This window comes from Maylandia zebra, linkage group LG7 (assembly GCF_041146795.1).
Source record: "Maylandia zebra isolate NMK-2024a linkage group LG7, Mzebra_GT3a, whole genome shotgun sequence".
NCBI lineage: Eukaryota > Metazoa > Chordata > Actinopteri > Cichliformes > Cichlidae > Maylandia > Maylandia zebra.
In genome coordinates, this window is record NC_135173.1 from 62,376,011 (window position 1) to 62,397,729 (window position 21,719).

A 21,719-nucleotide genomic window follows, 5' to 3' on the forward strand; every position below is an offset into this window, starting at 1 on the left:
GGACCTGCCCCCATGGCCTTTCGAAGAACATCCACTTTCTCCTGAAAATAGTGGAACTTGACGATTATCGGTCTCGGGGCATCTCCATCCTTTGGCCTCGGCTGCAGGCTCCTATGCGCCCGATCGAGCGTCGGCGTATAGTCGAGGGCGAGCGCTTCCTTCAACAATTCAGCCACGGCTTTCTCCGGTCGAATATTTCCGAATCCCTCTTCCACTCCAATTAGTCTGCAGTTATCACGACGTTGCCGGGACTCCAAATCATCGGCCTTGTCTGCCAACCGGACGACTTGGGCAGATAGCGCATCAACTTTAGCTTCCAGTGCTACAACACGGTTAGCCTGGCCATTAGCTTCCTCCTCAAGATCATCAGTGCGGGTCGAGAGCGTGGCGTTTTCTTTCTGCATGTCTTCGATAACCTTCGCAAACTCTGCGCGCACACTCAGGACCTCTGACCTTAAATCACCCGCCAAGTCGTCTATTTTCTTGTGTAGTTCACCTGCAGCTGCCATCACAGACGAGTCGATCTTGGCTAGCACATTCTGCTCCGTTTGCTTTATGGCAGCCATGATTGTGTCGAGATCCGGCCCGGCCCCCACCCCCGCGGCCGGATCCGCACCAGGCAAGTCCGAGGCATCAGGCCCCGGCTTCTGCTTGAGCGATTTAGGCATGTTGAACAGCTTTAGACTACAAAATACAACTGATTCGAAAGATTAGGCACTTGTGAGACGGGTTCGCGCCGGGATGTACTAGAAGGGGAGCGGGAAAATTACGCAAATGGTCAATCTAAGCAGAGCTCGCAAAAACACGTCTTCACATGTCGCTGCTCTCTCCCCTCCCTCCCCCTTTGTAGATCTTTTGAGGGCACATATACAGGGTATAGCATCCCCCGGGGTAAAGGTGGTGGTTGTAGGTTGGTCTACATGGCTAATGTCCACATTTTGGACTAAAAAAATGGATGGTTTGAAACAGGAATAAAAGAAGCAATCTATATCCACTTCAAATGACCATCATTCATCACTTATTGGCTTACGACACAAAATGTCAGACATCTTCAATTCAATTTTATTTATATAATCACCTCAAGACGCTTTATATTGCAAGGACTCTACAACAATACAGAAAAAATCCCACAATTAAATGATCTCGTTTGAGCAACGACTTAGTAAGAGTGGGAAGGAAAAACTCCCTTTTAACAGGAAGAAACCTCCGGCAAAACAAGGCTCAAGGAGGGACAGCCATCTGCCACGACTGGTTGATGGGAAGAAGACAGGGCAAAAGACGCACTGTGGATGAGAGCCAGAGATTAATAACTCATGAGTAAATGCAGAGTGGTGTATAACAGTGAGTGAAAAGAGGTGAGAGAAGGAGAAACGTTCAGCGCATTATGTGAAGCCCCCAGCAGCTTAACCTAATTGCAGCATAACAAAGGAAGGATTCGGGGTCACCTGATCCCCTGCTAATAATAAGCTTTGTCAAAAAGAAAAGTTTTAAGCCTAAACTTAAAAGCAGAAAGTGTGTCTGCACATCATTAATAGTGGGCCAATGACTACCTTCTAAGAGACAGCCTCCAGTATGGCTTAAATACCTGGAACTCGTCACCTTTCAGTTTTAAAACTGAAGAAGCCTGTGAGTTGAAACATATTCCAAAAGCTTAAAGTCCAATTTTCTTAGCCTACCATGAGTTGGATGAATGAGAACCTACATAAACATATTTTCCACCAACTTGTTCAATCTATCCTACAAAGCATTAAGACTAAAGCTAAAATGGGGTTTACATTGCAAGGCATATCTAATAAAGTGTCCAGTGAATGTAAACCTGAAATGGTTCCCTTTAAAGAGCTATACATAGGTGGCGATATTGGAAGCATAATTCATATCATGTTAGAAGTATAAAAACTTCCAATATGATAACAACAATATAACAGCAACTACATTAAAAGTTATTTTCTAACCATTGCTAGCATGCACCCAGAATTAAGGAGGGAAAAAACCTGAAATTAAACACATATATATGTCTTAGGGACAGTATTCAAGATATCATTTTCAGACTTTGTGTAATGGTCAATACCAGTAACAGTTTGAGCTGATTTAACTTAGGTGAAAATTGGGTCAAGGACACAGCACATGTGGAAATCAGTAAAAATGTTATATAAACCTCTATTTTATGGTTTTTAAAATTCACATTAATATACTAGGCCTCAGTGGACATGAGTACCATTTGATGCAGAGCACTATTTGATCTTCACAGTTAAGGCTCAAGATCGAAGTTGATACTGGGAGAAAAAAAATTCAAGGAAACATTGAGTAATTTTTTATATGAAACGGCATGGAGAGCGATGTATTTCTATTTTTTCTATGCGATGACCTATGACATCAGAATAATGCCATGAAGTTTTGCAAAAATCACACACTACATGGTAAATGGTAAATAGACTGGTTCTTATCTTGTACTTTTTTACTCTACCTGAGCATTCAAAGTGCTTTATACAACAATGTACTTTAGACTGCTTTCAGTATATATTAAAATATCAATTTTTTACAGCTTGTAGAAGCCAACGATTTTAGCCAATTCTGGTCCAAACATATAGGTAAAGATAACAAAATATAAAGTCAGGGTCCCACAAATTAGGGGAAAAGCCTAAGTTTCCATTGAATCACTTCCAAACTTTAAAGATAAACATAAACATTTTCTTTTTGAGCTCTTCAAAAACTTTTTTCTTTTCCAATACAACATTATGACTTCATAATGACACAAAGAGATGAATATACTGCAAAAGATTTCCATATTGTTCTGACATCAGCAAAAATGATCTACGAAAGCAATGTCATAATTGGGGATTTCCACATTACCAATGCTGACATCAATATAAGTTTTAGTATAGCTCTTGCTGCTTGGGGAGAGTTGGGCTCATTGAGTGCTCTTGTTAGAAGTATAATTATTCTTTGAAGTGACAGAATATATATATATATTTTTTAAAAATTTTGTGAAAAATCAAATACCTTGAACTCTGTTGGCACGATAAGTTTGGGTGTGTCTAACCCCATCAGCATATCGAGACCCACAAAGGACATGATTGACATGAAGATGGCAAAGTCACTGATTAGCTTCCTCAGCTATAGGTCAGCCCATATACAATTACACAGGACAAAAGAAGGGCAAAGACAAATGTGCACAGTAAAAGTGATGACGGGAGACATACGTTTAAGTATAAGAAAGTGGTAGATACATGAGGAAAGCAAGACAGTGAAAAGAGAAAAGAGATTATTTACTCAGTTAAAGTGTAAAATTGATCAATCCACACACTCCAAATCCTGTTTAGATGCGTAAACAACTACATTGCTGAGGAAAGAATTGAGTGGCCAGCAGTGTCCTAAGAACAAGGTCTGACAAGATGAGAGAGGTATTTAGGAAAGGGTGGACCTTGAGTTCAGTGGGTACGTGCAGTTTGGGTGTGTCCAGCGCCAACAGACAATCCAACCCACAGAAGACCAGGATAGAAATGATGATGGCAAAATCACTGATCAGTGTGCGAAGCTGGAGCACATACGTGGAAAGCAGTGAAGGGGGGGGGGGGACAACATGGAGAGAACATTCTGGTAAACATATGGAAGTGTAAGGTTGGTTGTCTGGATAACGAGCACATACTGTGTAGGTGAAGTTTTAAAGTAAAACACTGGCAATATTCTACATTTCTAATGAGTATATTTAGATGGACTACGTAAGTAAGTAGACAAAGTACATATAATTATGCCATGCCAGAAATCTCTTGGCAGACGTTTGGATGTCTTCTTCTATGATGGCATTTGTCTTTGCCTATTAGGCACTTCCCTTGATGTGTCATTTTATTGAGAACAATTTAACACTCACTCTAAATCTTGTGAGAAATTGAAAGTGCTTCTGTTTATAGTAGCCAAACAATACCTTAAAGCTAGCTTTATGTGTTCAAATCATTATTTCTCATCTGTTCCATAGTCTCATTGGTATTTAGGTGTTGCTCTTCATTTTCATCATGCAACATTACAGAAGTATACAAGTTTGGATGTTTTCAGTCCTCTGTGAAGCCTAAGTGCTTGCATGAAAACTGAAAACTGAACCATTCAGATGCTAAAATAGCTAAACAAGCAGATCATCCCACTTAAAGAGGCTCTAAAACTAGCCTTTTAGTCTAAGTGACTATTATTGTAAAAATGAGTTTTACAATAGCCTACTTGGTAGATCTTTTTGACCTTAAAAGGAACATCACCAGCGTTGTTCTTTAAATGCCACTACTTTGATGCTGTAATTATAGGCATAACATCAAATTAAAGGAAACCAGCATTTCACATGCAGGAATTAAAGGCAGCCTGGGAGAGTTTTCTTCCTGCAGTTATTGAGTATAAGGATTTGCTTACCTTTGTTGGGAAGTAGCGGCTAAACTTGAACTTCTTAAGAGACACTGTCATGGAGTAGGTGCCAAAGAAGAGGATGAAGGACATGAGGGCCAGGTCAGGAACATACTTACAGGAGTTCCCCACCAGCATACCACCATACTTGACACATTCTTTCTTACTCAGCTGACTCCAGTCCAGATCTGTTAAGTTAAACTAAAAACGACAACGGCAGAAGGAGAAGCAAAAGTAGAGAATCGAAGGGATGAGGAAGGAAGAAGCATAGCAGAGAAGGGAAAATTGATGGATAGGTAGCGGAGTGGAGAAAAAGCAGACACAAGAAAGAGAAAAAAAACCAAGCAATAACAAAAGAAAAAAACACAACACATATAACTGAAAGCCACAGTGCTTTCTGATGGCTGGATTAACGCCGCTGTCTTGGCCCATATTTATCAAGCAAGTGGACTCAATTATAGGAATCACACTGAACTTCATTTTGGACCTTTACATTATTTTTTTAAAATGTTGCCACATAGGAGAAAGCATTGTATCCCAGCTTTATGAAATTTAGAGTTGCAAATTAAAAATCATGATGGAATTTGTATGCTTTTCCTGCTGCTTTCTGAGGAATAGACTAACACTTTTAAATAACGCTTAATGGCATTATACAGTTTTTTAAAAGCTGTATAATAATCAGAGTAGCCATCAGAAAAATCTGCTTGAAAAACAATGCTTGACTTCCAGCCAGCCGAGGTCACCTGCAGTCAGTATCAGTACACTGAATCTGAGTATTTAAACACTCTAAAATAACCATCTTTAAACACAAGTCAGCTAAAGCTATTCATTTGATGTAGGTTAATAACAGAGCAAAATTTCATCATCATTCATCCAAGAATTGTGAAGCTTTGAGGATCTAATCACACACTATCATTGTTCAATACAGGATGTCCAGCTCTCTGCACAAGTTTATGAGTAGCTGGGCCCAGGGGGAGAGTGCGTACGCTACATGGTGTGTGCTAACAGCCATATATAATCCTGTGAAGTGCAGCAATCTCTTCACTCAGAGGATTGCAAATCTGCAAACCGGCTCTATTTCATGTTGTCTCTGACCATGCCACTGACCATGCTGGAGATGTTGATGCGAGCCAAAACCGAATCAGAGGACAAGTTTCTGGGAGTTAACAGCTTGCGTGATAGGCAGCTTGCAGGACAACAGCTTGAAGCACAGCTTAACAGTGGTCATCAAGCAAGCCTCAGTTTCAACTGTGAAGAGTAGACTTCGAGCTCAGGTTTGACAGGATGAGCTGCAGCAAGAAAGCCATTGGTAAAAAGTCAGAATAAGACAAAGAGGCTTTCCTGGGACATGAAACATCGCCATTGGACTACTGAAGACTGGAAGAAGGTATTATGGACTGATCAATCAAAATTCATCAGTCTGTATATATGTATGTATCACTCTTACAGTAACAACCCCAAAACTCTTTAGTAGTAGTATCTGCCATCTGTAGGGGAACTTTACTGGTCATATTTTTTTTCTCTTGTGAATATAGAGCAAAATATAACAGTTCATGTTTTTGCCTTTTAACACTAATGAATGCTATGAGTGTCATTCAGGAGGTTGTCCACTATCTAAGATTGTCATTAAAACTGTGGCTGTTCCTGTCTACATCGCAATCTCTCTGTGTAATATACTTACGATGAAAAGTTGTTTAGTCTCAGCTATAAAATTCCTGTATGACTATGACATGTAGTATAAAAGGAGGTACAGTTTTAGATCTGGTAAAATAGAGTTATACTGGCCAGCATAGCATTTTGTGGCTGGAAAAAAAAGAGACATCTAGGTGTAGCTTCTAAAGTCTAAAAATTAAAGCCAAAGTTGAAGTGTCTTAAGCCTCAGCAGTTCTTTCTAATAGCCAGGTGAGGAGTCAATGAAAAAAACAGATTTTGGTTTCCTTAATTCTCTAATGTCAGTAAACACTTTAGAGTGAGTTAATGGACTCCATTTCAAGTTGTTTTGAATACAATGTGATATTCATTTTTAAAATTATGATCCTTAGGAGTGTCCAGAAGGATGGTGAAATGGGTGGGCCTTCCTTGACAGTTAGTGACAGGTTGCTACTGATTGAGCATGCACTGTCCAGAGCCTCCCCTCACTCCAGTGAAGAGCAAAGATTGCAACACAAACAACATTTAATTAAAACTTGGCTTTGCAAATCAATGTGAGATATTTTAGTAACAACATAGAGTTTATGCACACAACATCATAATTCTAAATGCATTAAATATAAACCATTTTGTCTGAAAAAAAGCCAAAGCAATTTGTTAAAAATGGATGACAGCCATTTTTTCTAAATCAAAAGGGTTCAGTTTTGTTTAGTAAATGACAAGAAAAGATAAATGAAAATTAATTATGATTAAAATTAAATAAAATTAGGATTCATTACATAATTTAAGAAAGCTGAAAAAGTGTTTAAAGTTGGCGCAGCTAAAGAATTATTGTCCCAGGCTAACTTCCTTCACTAAAATGCTTGATAAATAGGGGCCTCAATTACTTCACTTAGTCTTTAGTTCAAATTTGTTCATATCATACCATGTGCAGATCAAAACAGCCAAATAAACTGAGATACAAATTATTTTCACCAATGGGAATAATGAAAATTCATGAAAGTGACGCTAATGTAACTCTTTGTGGTCTTCTGTCACTTACCAGCAGAGTCATATTATCATCTGCAAGTGGAGCTGAAGCATTCAAGCCCAGTGCAGGTGCTGAAGAGGAAAAGGCATAAGTTGAAGAAGAGAAAGAAAAAAAGAATGAATGATGGATAATATAAAATGTAAAGCTTTACGTAATAGTGTTAATAATGCAATATAACTTTCTATATCCCAGTTCAATCACAATTTTTTCATTATATTGGAATGTTTACAAGAGATATTTAGATGTGTACTCACTTTTTTAGTGAGCATTCAAATATGAAGCAGAAACAAAAGTACACAAAATCATGACAGAGTACAAACTAAACACATGCTTCTTATGCAATCAAATATGTCCATCAGGAACACAGACAACCAAACATGTTTTAATATTAGACAAAGATAAAATAAATAAATACAAATACAGTTTTTAAAATGATGATTTCATTCCTTAAGGAAAAAAATATCCAAACCTACCTGATACAATGTGAACTTAAATCTGATTTAGATGCTTTGGATTCAGATCCAGAGCCATAAGAAAGATTCTCTGGCAGTTATTGCAAATGCTTGATGGCACTTCTTGCTGCCAAGGTAGCACAACCAGTTATGAGGGGGCAATTACTTTTTCACGGATGATATTGATTAATCTTTTTTGCCTTAGCATGTGAAATAATCATTTAAGAACTGCATTTACTCAGGTTATCTTTGTCTAATGTTAAAATTTGTTTGATGATCTGAAACATGCAACAGTGACAAATAGGGGAAAAAAGTACAAATGAAATCAGGAAGGGAGCAAATAGTTTTTCACAGTATCCTAATATTTTCTTTGCAATGTATTTAAAAAGGTAGAGGGACTTCCTAAGTCTATTAATGATGCTAAAAAGTAACTTAATTAAATGTATCCAAAATTGATTCCAAACACCTTACATACACACTGTATAAATACATGGACAAAAATACACATTGCCTACAGGGGCTGCTCGAAAACCCATACAACAAAGCTCTTGGTGCACTGTGCTGATGTTAACTGAAGGAGAAGGAAGGAGTTTAGGACGCTGCAGTCAGTGCTGGGAACTATTATTTAATGTGAACTGCACCTATGACCACACTCTGTAAATGTACATGGTTTGTCACTTTATGTCAGATTTGCTGTGGTTTCTAAATGCTTCCACTTTGCAATAAATATAATTTATAGATGATATTGGATATTTCACGATCATCTATAAATGATTATGAAATTTATTCTTGGAAAGGATGAAATTTCACAGGCTGAATTGTTGTGCCAGTGGCATCCTGTTATAGTACTATCCAGAGGTGTGGACTCGAGTCACATGACTTGGACTCGAGTCAGACTCGAGTCATTAATTTTATGACTTTAGACTTGACTTGAAAAAATGTTCTAAGACTTGTGACTTGACTTGGACTTTTACACCAATGACTTGGGACTTGACTTGGACTTGAACCGGTTTACTTGAAAAGACTTGATATTTTACCCCAAATATAAAATTTAACATGCATATTATATAGAGATTGAAAATGTGATGTCATTCACGGGTAGAACCGCAAAGGATTCTGGGAACTCGTGGCAAGCGGTACTAGCGCATGCAGGCTTTCAATTGAAATCAGTTATACAGCGATAAAAAGAAACACAAAAATGTCAAGAAGCTGTTGTATTATTAACTGCAATAGCCGGTCGCATGACAGCCACGGGAAGCCGACGGGTAAAGAGATCGGTTGTTATCGGATTACGTCGTTGAAGAGAAATTGTTCGAGCCATGTTTCCGAAGTAACAAAGACGCGACGGATGGCCTGGATTGCAGCCATTCAAAGATCAAATATAACGTCCCAGAACACTCCAGCTCACAGGTTAGTCTGCTCCAAGCATTTACACGAAGGTCAGTCTGCTGTTGTAGTTAATGCGTCATTTTTCTTAACATAATTGGTGATATAGGTTACAAGCAAGTCTGGCGCTGAACAGAAATTGTCGCGCTATGCTCCTTTATTTATTGTGCATAAATAGTGAATTGTCCTGACACAATATTGTGTTTCGCTTCTGTTATTATGGTACATTGACAAAAACATATACTTTTATTCACAGGATAAAACAGTTGTTTTGTATCACTAATTGCCCAGTACGATTACAGCATACAATATTATTGTCACTGCTACATTTCTGTGATGCTACCAGAAATGATTTCCACTACTAATTAATTACCGTTGAGCTCAAAGGTCCTATTAATAAACGGTTAACGAATGTGTATTTATGACGACGATTTGTGAGACTGGTAAACTTATGATACGTACGATGGTCTTTACTTTCTACACGGTGCATTTCAAGGTCCTGCACCCATCCGTCGGTAAACTGTACCTGGGCTTGTTGCAGTGACCGGAAGTTACTAAACTTCATGAGTGTATGCACTCACTCCAAGAGCCGTATGCTTATAAATATGCATATAAATATGAGATAGCTGACTTCATCTAACTAGCAAATGTTTTCCAGGCTACGTTGGTGATGCAGTTTTTTTTTTTAAATGATATTTTAAAAAAAATATCATTTATTTATGTATGATATTTTTGTCATGCGATTTTAAAGCCGGTCCTACAACCGCATCCAAGAATAACATGCAGCTTATCTCAGAACTGTCGGTGAAAATTATTCTTGGAGCTAGGTTTAATTGAGCTGCATTTTATAGAGGTGCAATTTCACAATTTGTGTATATTTTCTACGTTCACTATTTTGTCATGTGTTGAGAAAAACACAGATTTAAAAATTACATGGTCTAATATTTACATTTAGCATAACTGCAACATGCTTTTTTTCGTTTTTTTTTTAAAGACTCGAAAGGACTTGAAATTCAAAATTTCAGACTTGTGACTTGACTCGGACTTTTACACCAGTGACTTGAGACTCGACTCTGACTTGCCTGACATTACTTGAGACTTGACTTGAGACTTGAGGATAAAGACTTGAGACTTACTTGAGACTTGCAAAACAATGACTTGGTCCCACCTCTGGTACTATCCCCAAATTCAGTGAACTCATTAGAACAACCCAGAGCCAGGCAGACTGCATGGCTAGGTCCCTGATTTTATACACCTGTGGCAATGGGACCAAAAACAACTGGATTCAAAAACTAAGGGATGTGATCTGATACTTGTGGCCATTAAGTGTGTGTCACATAGTAATAATAATAAATTTTATTTGTGGGCCACCATACAAAGCATAGAAGACATCATCTTCTATGTTTTGTACGACATCATCTCATTGCTCGCCCCTTTTCCATACTGACATGGAAAGACCAATATCAATCTCCTGGGGATTTATGATATAATTAGATATATCAACATACAATAAAAGGAGCTCAGAATTGCAAATGGAGTGGAAGCAGGAAGAAACAGGTAACCCTCTATATTTCCGGAGTTCAAAGACACACCAATCAAATCCGCTGATGCTCATGTATTAACAAGCTCATTTCTGTAATCTGAACCTGGTCATTGCCATGTCCACCCCACCCCAACAATAACAGAAAATAAAATTAAATAAAATATTAACATAAAATAATTAAAAAAAAATAGTTTGAAGACTCACCCTGGTCTGGAGCGATGCATTCACACTTATAAGCTGCAATGTAATCAGGTTTGAAGCCACGGTTGATTGGGTAATATTTAAAGGCTCCGACCTGCGAAGAACAAACCATTTTTCTCTTTGTGTAACACCTAAATTCCCATCGCCATTTTTTTCCTTGCACAAGATATTTTTGCACAAATGTATATTCTTCTACACAGAAGATTGGATTATAACTTGTATGCATAAAATAATAATTTTTATGCACAAGATCATCTGTTTTCCTGTAAGAAACTTATCTTGTGAGATTTTTTTTTCCTACAAGATAATTATCTAGTGTGTGCCAGATTTTTTTTTTTTCAATGTCAGCTTACTGGACTTTATGGGCAGTGTACTATGGTGCATCATAAGTGTTGTGTCTCTGTTGTGTGAAATGTTTGCAGAGTGTACGATAAAAGGAGATGTAAGGATAAAAGCAAAAAACATTGGATGCTTAACCATATTAGATAAAAAAATATTACCTACCATCTTCTTGATTGCATCAGAAATGAATATAAAAGAAATGAGGCTGGAGAAACCCTCCTCTGTGAATCGGGTCATATATTTGATGATGTAGCTAGCATCTGAAAAAACCAGTAAAAAACACTGCAGACACGAGTGAAGGCCAATCCACAGACGAAGCTCCATATAGTCCACATCATTGTTTCTGTATTGACAATGATATAAGGTAGAGATGTTTATGTTTACGTTTGTTTTTTTTTATATAGAATTCAACTGTGTTCTAGTGCATCTTACTTGCTGAACTCATAAAGCAGTTTTTCAAAGATGAGAATGGGCCCAGTTGAACTCAAAATGATGAGAGGCTGTCCTCCAAACAAGCAAAAGACACTTCCTGCTAAAGCAGTGCCAAGAAAACTCTCCATCACTCCCTATGAGAAAAATAGGGAACAGATCATAATATGTCATGTTTTGTGCTATGTGCTATGTATTACTTTGGACCTCTCTGACCTGGTAATTGTCAGTAGCATCCCCTAGTAGTCCTCCAAAGGTGATAGCATTGGTAATGCAGCCTAGGTAGATGAATAGCACAGCAGAGATGGACTGGATATGGAAACCATCATAAATATCACTGCAATACCATGGGATCTTCCTTTTGATATCCAGCCATAATCCACCACCAATCCTGTTTAAACAGAGTGGGGTGCTCATTTAGAAATGCAGAATTAAACATACTGTAACTGGAGTGGTATAATCCTTTTCAGTTATATACCTCCCAGTGAATTTCAGCTCCTCTCCCAACTCATGTGGGGCTGGAAGCTCCTCATCTTCACCTCCAGCTGCTCCGCCAGCTAAACCATTCACCTGACCCAGCTCATTCAAGTTCAGCACTGACTTTCTGGGATAAATGCGATAGAGGAAGCAGGTTTTAATTCAACTCTGGAATGTTAAATCTCCAGTTTTGACATACTGTCATTATACATATTATTTTTTTAAAGTCCATTATGGTTTTTAATGTACAAATAATAAAGCTGCTTTATCTAAAGAAAGAGCTTTGAGAGAACATGAAGAAGTGGACATTCCTAACATGCACCAGATCACTGGCACCCAATCTAGGATTAGGGGTATTGTTTGGACTGGTTAGCAACCGTCCTATTTGGCATTTAGCTAAAATATAACCCAACAGTAATATATCTGAGATCAAAATTAAAACGTTATTAAAAGCACATGCCTCGTTTCTGCAGATGGAACCTTTTTGGGTGGTTCAATACGGATCTTGGGGTCCCATTCTCCTGGAGGAAGGACAATCACTTCATCCAGAAACTCATCAACACCTGCAATCAAGTCTTCACGGTCCCTTGCCTTATAGGCAACATCGCTAAACAACTGAAAAAAAGAAAAAGAGATAACTCATAAAATATATTTGATGCATGCATATCCTGTTGGGTTAGTGCTAGTCACTTACATCATCCACCATGAGTGTAGCAATAGCTCTGCCAATCTCGTTGTAGGATTTGGTTTTGCCATGAGGACCCAGAAGAATGAAGAGAAATCTGCCAGAGGGGGAACAGAGGGGGGAAATGTTGATAAATTGATCAATTCAAAGACACACCCAGCTGACAGTGAAGCTGAAAGGACCTACCTGGTTGGTACAGGAACTTCAGTAAGCCCCCCCAGAGTTGTAGCTTGAGCCAAGCGTACAAAGGAGACAAAGGGTTTATCCAGAAAATCAACTTCACCAATCAGGACATTGGATGCTTCAGCATCACGAGGTATCTTCTTCATGAACTTATTCTTAAGCTGTCAAACAAAAGATTAATGCAAAGAAATGAAACCTTTGGGATAAATGCAGGAGTGTAATTTGTGTTTCAACATAGCTGACATTTTATAGTTGCTTATGCATATCATAATCAGCTTGCTTAATCATGTCTGTCAGTAGCTAATCAGGTCGCATGAGCTAAGTTAAACAAAATGCAACAGCAGCTGGACAACAACAAAGCTCAAAAAACGTTCTTATTGACTTCTTTTTTATTGAGGGAACTCCTCAGTAAAACATTTTGGCAGATAGTGTCCTGTGGTCCTCCTGCAATGATATTTCTTGGGACAGATTTGAACAAGTAATATGATAATATGGTACACAGATGTAAACATTCAGGATCTATAGAGGCTGAGTCCTAGAGTTTCCTCTATCCCCTTGAGCATTTACCATTTTCACTTGAGACAACACCAATAAGAAGATGATGATGGAGAATGAAAAGTACTTTATCTGTCCCAAATGTTGGAAAATAACAATGTTACAGCACCAAAAAAAAATAATCAAAAAACAACTTAGCTCAAAAAAATTAATAATATCACAAAATAAAAATAGCTCAGGGAGGTAGAAAAAACACTACAGAAGGAGCTCAACTGAACAAAATACAAAAAAGTGAAGCATTAAATCAAAATCTAAATATAATACAATAAGGAGCTTAAAATAAATGCAGAAATTTTGGTATGAGATTGTAAAACCTTTTCTATCTGGCCTTGTGACAGCATTGTGGATACATAAAATTTGGACTTTATATGGATACAGAGGATAGTCAGAATCCACTGATAAAATCATCCACAGCCATTCACCACAGCCACACTCATTTGGATTACTTCTGCATCAGCTGATGAAGGAATTCTAAACTGTGTGTTGGCTTAAACTAAATTCCACCAGCAGCAGCATTGAAAAGTTTCTTGGGAAGTAACATAGATGCATTGCCATGGCTAATAGTTAAAATTAAGAGAAGTTTTCCTTCAGAGTAACGTGTCCTGAACTAGACCAGATTTAGATTGGTATAACCCCTTCACATTTCTATAGCAAGCGCATAAAATTAAACTCACCGTGGTCCTAATTAGCGTATTACTGTTCGAGTGCCTCACATTCCCTATGATGATCGCTGGAACAGCTCAAGCACTGAAACCCTGTTGTTTACTCTTCTTTCTCTGTGATTACAGTAGTTTATTCTAAAGCAGAAACACTTGGTCTTGGAATGATGTTGCTTAAACTAAAATCTCTTCATAATCTGCTAATGCTGCTCCTAACTTCTTGACACTAAGAAACTATAAACGACACATTTCAAAGCCACGTCACACATTCCAGAGTTTTAGTTGCCTTTGGCAGTCATACTGTACACAGTTCACTTATTATTCTCCTTCTTTCAGTTGTTATGGTGTTGTAGAGGGGTTTGGTTAAGCTCAGCTGCAGGAGGTAATATTAGTTTGAGTCATTCAGGGAAAAGGTCAGAGAAAGGGAGTCTAGTTAGTACATGTGGTTTGTCTGGCCTAATCACGCTCTAATTGTGCAGTAGTGTACTGGAATGCACAGCCTTAAGAAAGACACACAGAAAGGTAGCAAAAACATGACTTGTCTGCTTCATCTGAGCAAAACAGCCAAGTTAAACTTGTAGTTACTTTACCTGAGCTTCTACAGGCTGGGTGTCTTAAAACTTGCATAGCCTGCCTTATTTTCTTGTTGTTTCAATAACTATGTTATCTCTGACAATTCTTGAGTACACTCTGCTTTGTCCTAAACAGAAAGCATGCCCAGCAGACACATCTGTACCAGTGCTGACATGTGGAAATATCTCTTATATTAAGTAGCCACACTTTGCTTTGTTGACAGTGCTACAAACCCTTTGCCTTCTCTCAATGAGCTTCATGATGTAGTCACCTGAAATGGTTTTCATTTTACAGGGTTGCCTTGTCAGGGTTCAGAATCAAAATCATGAATCATGAATTATGTGGGTTACAGTTGCTCCAAGACAATAACAGTAACAGACTAAATTGATTAAATAATACAATATATTACAAAGTTTACAAAATATAAGAGATAGCTCTAATATACAGGGAGTGCAGAATTATTAGGCAAATGAGTATTTTGTCCACATCATCCTCTTCATGCATGTTGTCTTACTCCAAGCTGTATAGGGTCGAAAGCCTACTACCAATTAAGCATATTAGGTGATGTGCATCTCTGTAATGAGAAGGGGTGTGGTCTAATGACATCACACCCTATATCAGGTGTGCATAATTATTAGGCAACGTCCTTTCCTTTGGCAAAATGGGTAAAAAGAAGGACTTGACAGGCTCAGAAAAGTCAAAAATAGTGAGATATCTTGCAGAGGGATGCAGCAGTCTCAAAATTGCAAAGCTTCTGAAGCGTGATCATCAAACAATCAAGCGTTTCATTCAAAATAGTCAACAGGGTTGCAAGAAGCGTGTGGAAAAACCAAGGCGCCAAATAACTGCCCATGAACTGAGAAAAGTCAAGCGTGCAGCTGCCAAGATGCCACTTGCCACCAGTTTGGCCATATTTCAGAGCTGCAACATCACTGGAGTGCCCAAAAGCACAAGGTGTGCAATACTCAGAGACATGGCCAAGGTAAGAAAGGCTGAAAGACGACCACCACTGAACAAGACACACAAGCTGAAATGTCAAGACTGGGCCAAGAAATATCTCAAGACTGGTTTTTCTAAGGTTTTATGGACTGATGAAATGAGAGTGAGTCTTGATGGGCCAGATGGATGGGCCCGTGGCTGGATTGGTAAAGGGCAGAGAGCTCCAGTCCGACTCAGACGCCAGCAAGGTGGAGGTGGAGTACTGGTTTGGGCTGGTATCATCAAAGATGAGCTTGTGGGGCCTTTTCGGGTTGAGGATGGAGTCAAGCTCAACTCCCAGTCCTACTGCCAGTTTCTGGAAGACACCTTCTTCAAGCAGTGGTACAGGAAGAAGTGCACACTTCAAGAAAAACATGATTTTCATGCAGGACAATGCTCCATCACACGCGTCCAAGTACTCCACAGTGTGGCTGGCAAGAAAGGGTATAAAAGAAGAAAAACTAATGACATGGCCTCCTTGTTCACCTGATCTGAACCCCATTGAGAACCTGTGGTCCATCATCAAATGTGAGATTTACAAGGAGGGAAAACAGTACACCTCTCTGAACAGTGTCTGGGAGGCTGTGGTTGCTGCTGCACGCAATGTTGATGGTGAACAGATCAAAACACTGACAGAATCCATGGATGGCAGGCTTTTGAGTGTCCTTGCAAAGAAAGGTGGCTATATTGGTCGCTGATTTGTTTTTGTTTTGTTTTTGAATGTCAGAAACGTATATTTGTGAATGTGGAGATGTTATATTGGTTTCACTGGTGAAAATAAATAATTGAAATGGGTATATATTTGTTTTTTGTTAAGCTGCCTAATAATTATGCACAGTAATAGTCACCTGCACACACAGATATCCCCCTAAAATAGCTGAAACTAAAAACAAACTAAAAACTACTTCCAAAAACATTCAGCTTTGATATTAATGAGTTTTTTGGGTTCATTGAGAACATGGTTGTTGTTCAATAATAAAATTATTCCTCAAAAATACAACTTGCCTAATAATTCTGCACTCCCTGTATATACAAGCAGCTCAATTTAAATATCAAGAATATTACAGAGGTGAAATATATATTATTGACATTTAACTCTAACCTGTTTCATTTTACTGTAGCGCATCTGCAAAAGGGTGTAACTACTGCAGTGCGTGCTGTGCATTAGATGGCGGAGATGTGCAGGGAGATAGCCACAGGCAGGAATGACTTCCTGTGTCATTCAGTGGTGCATTTGGGTAATCTCAGTTTCTCACCGAATGTGCTCCTGTGACTGGCCAGCACGTCATGGAGTAGGTGGGAGGTATTATCCAGCATTGTCCTTATTGAACAACATCATGGATTGGACAACAGCCGCCTCTCCAACACCACCCTAAGGGAGTACAGCTCTGTCCCCACAACATTACTGGCCTTGCGAATCAGTTTATTGAGTGTGTTGCCATCTGCGACCCGTAACTTGCTGCTCCATCATGCAATAGCATAGAGGATGGCACTGTCCACAACAGACTCTTAAACAATCCTGAGCATTGTCCGACAGATGTTGATGCCTTTGGCCCTTCCTGTAGAGTGCATATGTGTTTTTACCCCAGTCCATTTTATTTTCTATGTGTACTCCGAGGTATTTATAGTCGTGTACAATGTCCACATCGACCCCCTAGATTGAAACAGAGGTCAAGGGTTTCCTTGTCCTCCTAAAGTCCACAATCAATTCTTTGGTCTTTGTCACTTAGCAGTCAATCACAGCTCGGTATTCCATCTCACCACCCTCACTAATGACCGCTATTGTGGGGACTCATCCTGTCTGGGCCAGCAGACCCACCTGAGCGGAGTCTTCCTGTTTGTCTCTGAACCCGGTCATGAGTGATAAGTGATTACAGGAGGCTGGACGCCACAGCTGTTTCTATTTTTTCTCCCTATTTCAGTAATATGTCAGGTACTGAGGAGGCATGTGTGGAGGATACAGAGTACAGAGCACAAGTGAGGCATCACGGCTTCTGAGCAGCTGAAAAGCTACCCCTAGATAACATGCATGGACTGAAGCAGTAAATAAAATATTGTTGTGTATGGGTCTTGCATTCACACTTAGTATTTATATTTTAGGCTCTTAGTTTGGTTATATAGTTTTCAGATTGGTTTTGTTCTTTAATTTTTTTCTATCATGCTCCCCTGTGTTGCCTGTGCCTTCTTGTGTAGTCAGTCTTGTCTCTGTGGTTGTTTCCCTTTCTGTGTGTCAAGGTTGCCTCTCTGCATTCTATACTTCCAGTCTTATTTTGCCAGTGCCTTGTTTTGTGTACCTTGTGTTCGGTTAAAATCTGTTACTTTCTATGTTCCCTTCCTCCTTTGCGAGTTCCCTTCTGTTTAGTCTATTCATGTTAATATGTTCTCTTTTATTTCCCTTTCCACTTCCTTTGACTATTTCCTGTCTTTCGGCTTTTTATGTCTCCTTGTGCAGCCAGTGGTGTCTCTCTTTACCTTTCGTCTATGTCAAGTTTGTGTGTTTTTGTCTCTGTTTCAGTGGTTACGCTTCTGTTTTATTTTGGGGGCCAGTGTGTCCTGTCCATTATATGCAGTTATGCCTCACTTGTTACTCCTAATTTTCCCCTGCCGTCTCCACTTTCCTAATCACCCTGCTATGTGTATCTGTTGTCTGAGTCTCTAATTGTCCCTGATCAGAGTGTCAGCTCACTTTTTCCCTGGTGTCTCCTGGTTCACACCCAGTTTTGTAATTTGACGTTATATATTTCTTCTGTTCTTCGTGTTTTGTATTTTATACCATGTTGTCGGCCAAATTAACAGCTCACTTTTTGTTAAACTATCTCTGCATTAGGGTCCTCTCACTCTTGGCACCCCACCCGTGACAACAGGTTTCAAGCCTAAATGTCCATCAGTTTGTTACTTGTTGATTTGGGTTCTTGAGTAGCTTTGTGTTGGGTTCCTGTCTGTGTAGATCAGGTATCTCCAACTCCAGTCCTCCTAGTTTAATACTTTTCTTTGCTAATAAAAATGCTACCTCTCTTTCTTAGCTCTATGGCAGCCTTATTTCTCAATATAACACCTATCATGTTGGAACTCATTAGATTTAAATGCCTATGATCACCAGCTGCTCTGGGTAATGTTGGTTTCAGCTAAGCAGAGTGTAAAATAGCCTTTGTTTTCAAGCTTTTCAATTGAAAAGAAAAAAAGTTGCCTGCTGTAACTCAACAACACACCAAGGATGGGTTAAAGCTAAATGGCACTCTACAACTCTTTATAAACCTCATGCAGGTTCACGAATTTTGAATTTGTAAATGAGCAAATTATATGAGCTTAGTGTTAGTTCAGAAGGACATAATGCCAAGTTTCCACAATCCCGGCTGGCATCCATTTGGCTGTAGCATGCCTACAATTGCTGTACCCTTGCAAGCACCTCCTCCTTAGCTCTCCTATTTCAGATTTAATATCGTATTCTTATCACCAATGCCTTCTCTGTTCTGCCATACTTTGCATATAATCCGCTCCTCCCACCTGACCTCCTTAAAAACAGTCATTTATTATGCAATGGCTTTATTTAACGAAAGTATCCAAAACTTGGAGTTATAGGCTCCTTAAAGTACAACAGTGGGTCAAAAAGCTTTTTCAGATTGTTTCCGTATTTGAATGATTTTATATAGAATGACCCTGATGTATAGCATGAACAAACATGTAAGACAGCAGTCCCCAACCTTTTTTTGCGCCACGGACCGGTTCATGCCCAACAATATTTTCATGGACCGGCCTTTAAGGTGTCGCAGATAAATACAACAAAATAAAACTAGTACCGGTACTGAAAAAAAGAAGATTTATTCATAACACACTGAAAAGACCCAGGAGAACCGAGTTAACGATAAAAACGATAACAAAATAACGCTGAAAACCGATAAAAACCCTGAAAACCATACATTTCACATCTGAGCCTCAACTCTCGCGGCCCGGTACCAAACGACTCACGGACCGGTACCGGTGCGAGGCCCGGGGGTTGGGGACCGCTGATGTAAGAGACACATGTAGATAAAAAATAGAGAGTAGCACACATGTAAAATATTGAAAAATAAGTTACCTGATCAGTGCTTGGTGTGTCTGAAATATCATTCATGCTTCTACTCTGAGCATGATCTGTAAATGGAGCAAATGAGACCTTTTGGATTAGATAAAAATAAAAGGAAAATAGGTTTTAATGCTTGAGTGATGTTCCCATCAAGAACATTTTGTTTCATTTAGTGAAAATTGTAAATAAACCCCAATAAATGGTCCTTTGAGCAACAGAAAGAGCATGAACTTAATCATGAACAGCCTTTTCTGTTGGGGATTATATTTTAATTATTTGCTTCTCTTTTTTCCCGAAGGAGATTTGGGAACAAATACAATCAAAGCAAAATAATAAGAACATACTACACAAATCCTTTACTAATCCCTTTCACGCAGATGGCTGCACATAAGAAATCAGCAAAGGTGCACACAATAGGACCAATAATCTCTCAAGTAAACACACTTTATGCTTAACACATTTCACATATGTACACACACACAAAGCCATCACAGGTGTTGAAATCATGCAACAGCTGGGAGTTGGCTGGGATAATTTTTCTCATCAAAAAAAAGATGAAAAGCATAGATATTAAGAAAGGAAGAGCTAAGAATTTAAAATCTGGCCACCAACTGGAAATACTAACAAGTTCTCAGTACTTGAATGTCATGGTGTACTAATACACCAATGAGAACCTATTTAGAAGTAAAAGTCAATCTTGTAAACTCATGTATCCTTGTGTAGTGGTGCATGTATTACATGTGTGTGTTTGTGTGACTCACGCAGGCGGCCAAGGCTGCTTGACTGCCGAGAACGTAGGTCTTCTGTGGAGTGGTGGATCCCAGAAGCTGAACTAGTGCTACGACTCAGATTAACCTGAGGACTACGGCCTGACAGAGCAGCAGCAACAGCAGTGATTTTGTGAGGGAAGGTGAAACAGGTAGTGAGCAACATGGTGGAGAAAACAAAGGTTGTCAGGAGTTGATTAGAAGGTTAGATTACTTTCTTTCATAACTACTAATTGGTACATAAAAAGGCATACACACAGAATACACATGCTTACTAGACGCAGTATTGGATGATTTTCCCATGTCTGCCAGAGAGCGGTGGATTGGCTTCTTGGTCTGATGACGATGCTTCCTGAGCAACACAAATATAATCTTCTCCTTAAGATCAGGAGGAATGAGACCATCAGTTATCTGTTGTTCCACAATCTCCTCTGAAACAGAAAGATTCCAGCCCAGTTAATATGTTAACATTATACTCACATCTTCTCATCAATTTGGTATATCCAAATGGAAGCCTTATCACTGCTTATCACTCTTATAACTTATTTAAAATTCAACATAATCCACTTTCTGAATCCATACTTTTTAGTGTGTGACAAATTGAAACCATTTAACTGTCTGCCAGTTACCTGGTGAATGTTAAGAGGTGAAATGTATATACAAATACATGAAGCGTGGCGATTGTGGACATTCCCTTTTAACCCCTTGTAAGACAGTATTTTTCAAGACCACTGAATTCTAACTTACTTAGTTATCAAATGTACATAAATAGAGAAGATAAATCTGATAACTAGTGTGACTGAGGGGGCTCGGGTTTGACCACAAGGCCACCCGGCCAAACATGGGATCAATATCAATATCTTAAAGGCTGAGAAGCAGTTAGAGCTTGGCAAGTCTCATCCCTGGCTCCATCTAAGCACTGTTTGCCTAGTGGGTAATACTCAAAGAATCAGAGACTCTTTAAACAGGGAGTCAGTTCCAGACTTCCCTGTATTCGGGGTGCCTGGTCAAAAATTCAACATTTGGTGCCATTACCCAGATCCAGATCAGAGACCCTTCAACATTATGTTCCAGAAATGTGGTAGACAACAGCTACAGCCAAGAGAAGGTATGCAGCCAACCGGATGTCAACCCAAAAATCCAGCTGGGGAAATCACTGCTACAGAGACAAAACCTCGAGATAAAGAAGCAAAGCCTTCCAAACCCACATCAAGGGAGGCACCAGCCAAGAAATTGGGATATATAAACACGGGGGTGCATCGGAAACTGATGTAGGAGCAGCAGAAGGTCATCCTAGAGGCCCGCCAGGCTGCCACCTCAGGGGTTGTGAAATAATGGCTTCAGAGGCATGGGTCATGATGTC

At 39.1% G+C, this 21,719-nt stretch overlaps 1 protein-coding gene across 19 annotated transcripts in view; it reads right to left on the reverse strand.

Annotated features, from left to right (window-relative positions):
- Window positions 1–21,719, reverse strand: part of slc4a5b (solute carrier family 4 member 5b) — a 74,345-nt gene that overhangs the window by 34,694 nt on the left and 17,932 nt on the right. For 15 of the 19 annotated variants that reach the window (XM_076886853.1, XM_076886854.1, XM_076886848.1 and 12 more), the window contains 14 exons: window positions 20,632–20,787; window positions 20,351–20,458; window positions 19,602–19,657; window positions 12,765–12,922; window positions 12,588–12,675; window positions 12,354–12,508; window positions 11,895–12,020; window positions 11,633–11,807; window positions 11,420–11,553; window positions 11,150–11,330; window positions 10,649–10,739; window positions 7,076–7,134; window positions 4,393–4,584; window positions 3,001–3,114 (listed from right to left, as the gene is read on the reverse strand). In XM_076886853.1, coding sequence (XP_076742968.1) covers window positions 3,001–3,114; window positions 4,393–4,584; window positions 7,076–7,134; window positions 10,649–10,739; window positions 11,150–11,330; window positions 11,420–11,553; window positions 11,633–11,807; window positions 11,895–12,020; window positions 12,354–12,508; window positions 12,588–12,675; window positions 12,765–12,922; window positions 19,602–19,657; window positions 20,351–20,458; window positions 20,632–20,787 — 1,793 coding nt within the window. Of the gene's footprint in view, window positions 1–3,000; window positions 3,115–3,421; window positions 3,536–4,392; window positions 4,585–7,075; window positions 7,135–10,648; window positions 10,740–11,149; window positions 11,331–11,419; window positions 11,554–11,632; window positions 11,808–11,894; window positions 12,021–12,353; window positions 12,509–12,587; window positions 12,676–12,764; window positions 12,923–19,601; window positions 19,658–20,350; window positions 20,459–20,631; window positions 20,788–21,719 lie in introns of all 19 variants that reach the window. The other 4 variants (XM_076886856.1, XM_076886855.1, XM_076886858.1 and 1 more) reach the window with 4 other exon arrangements.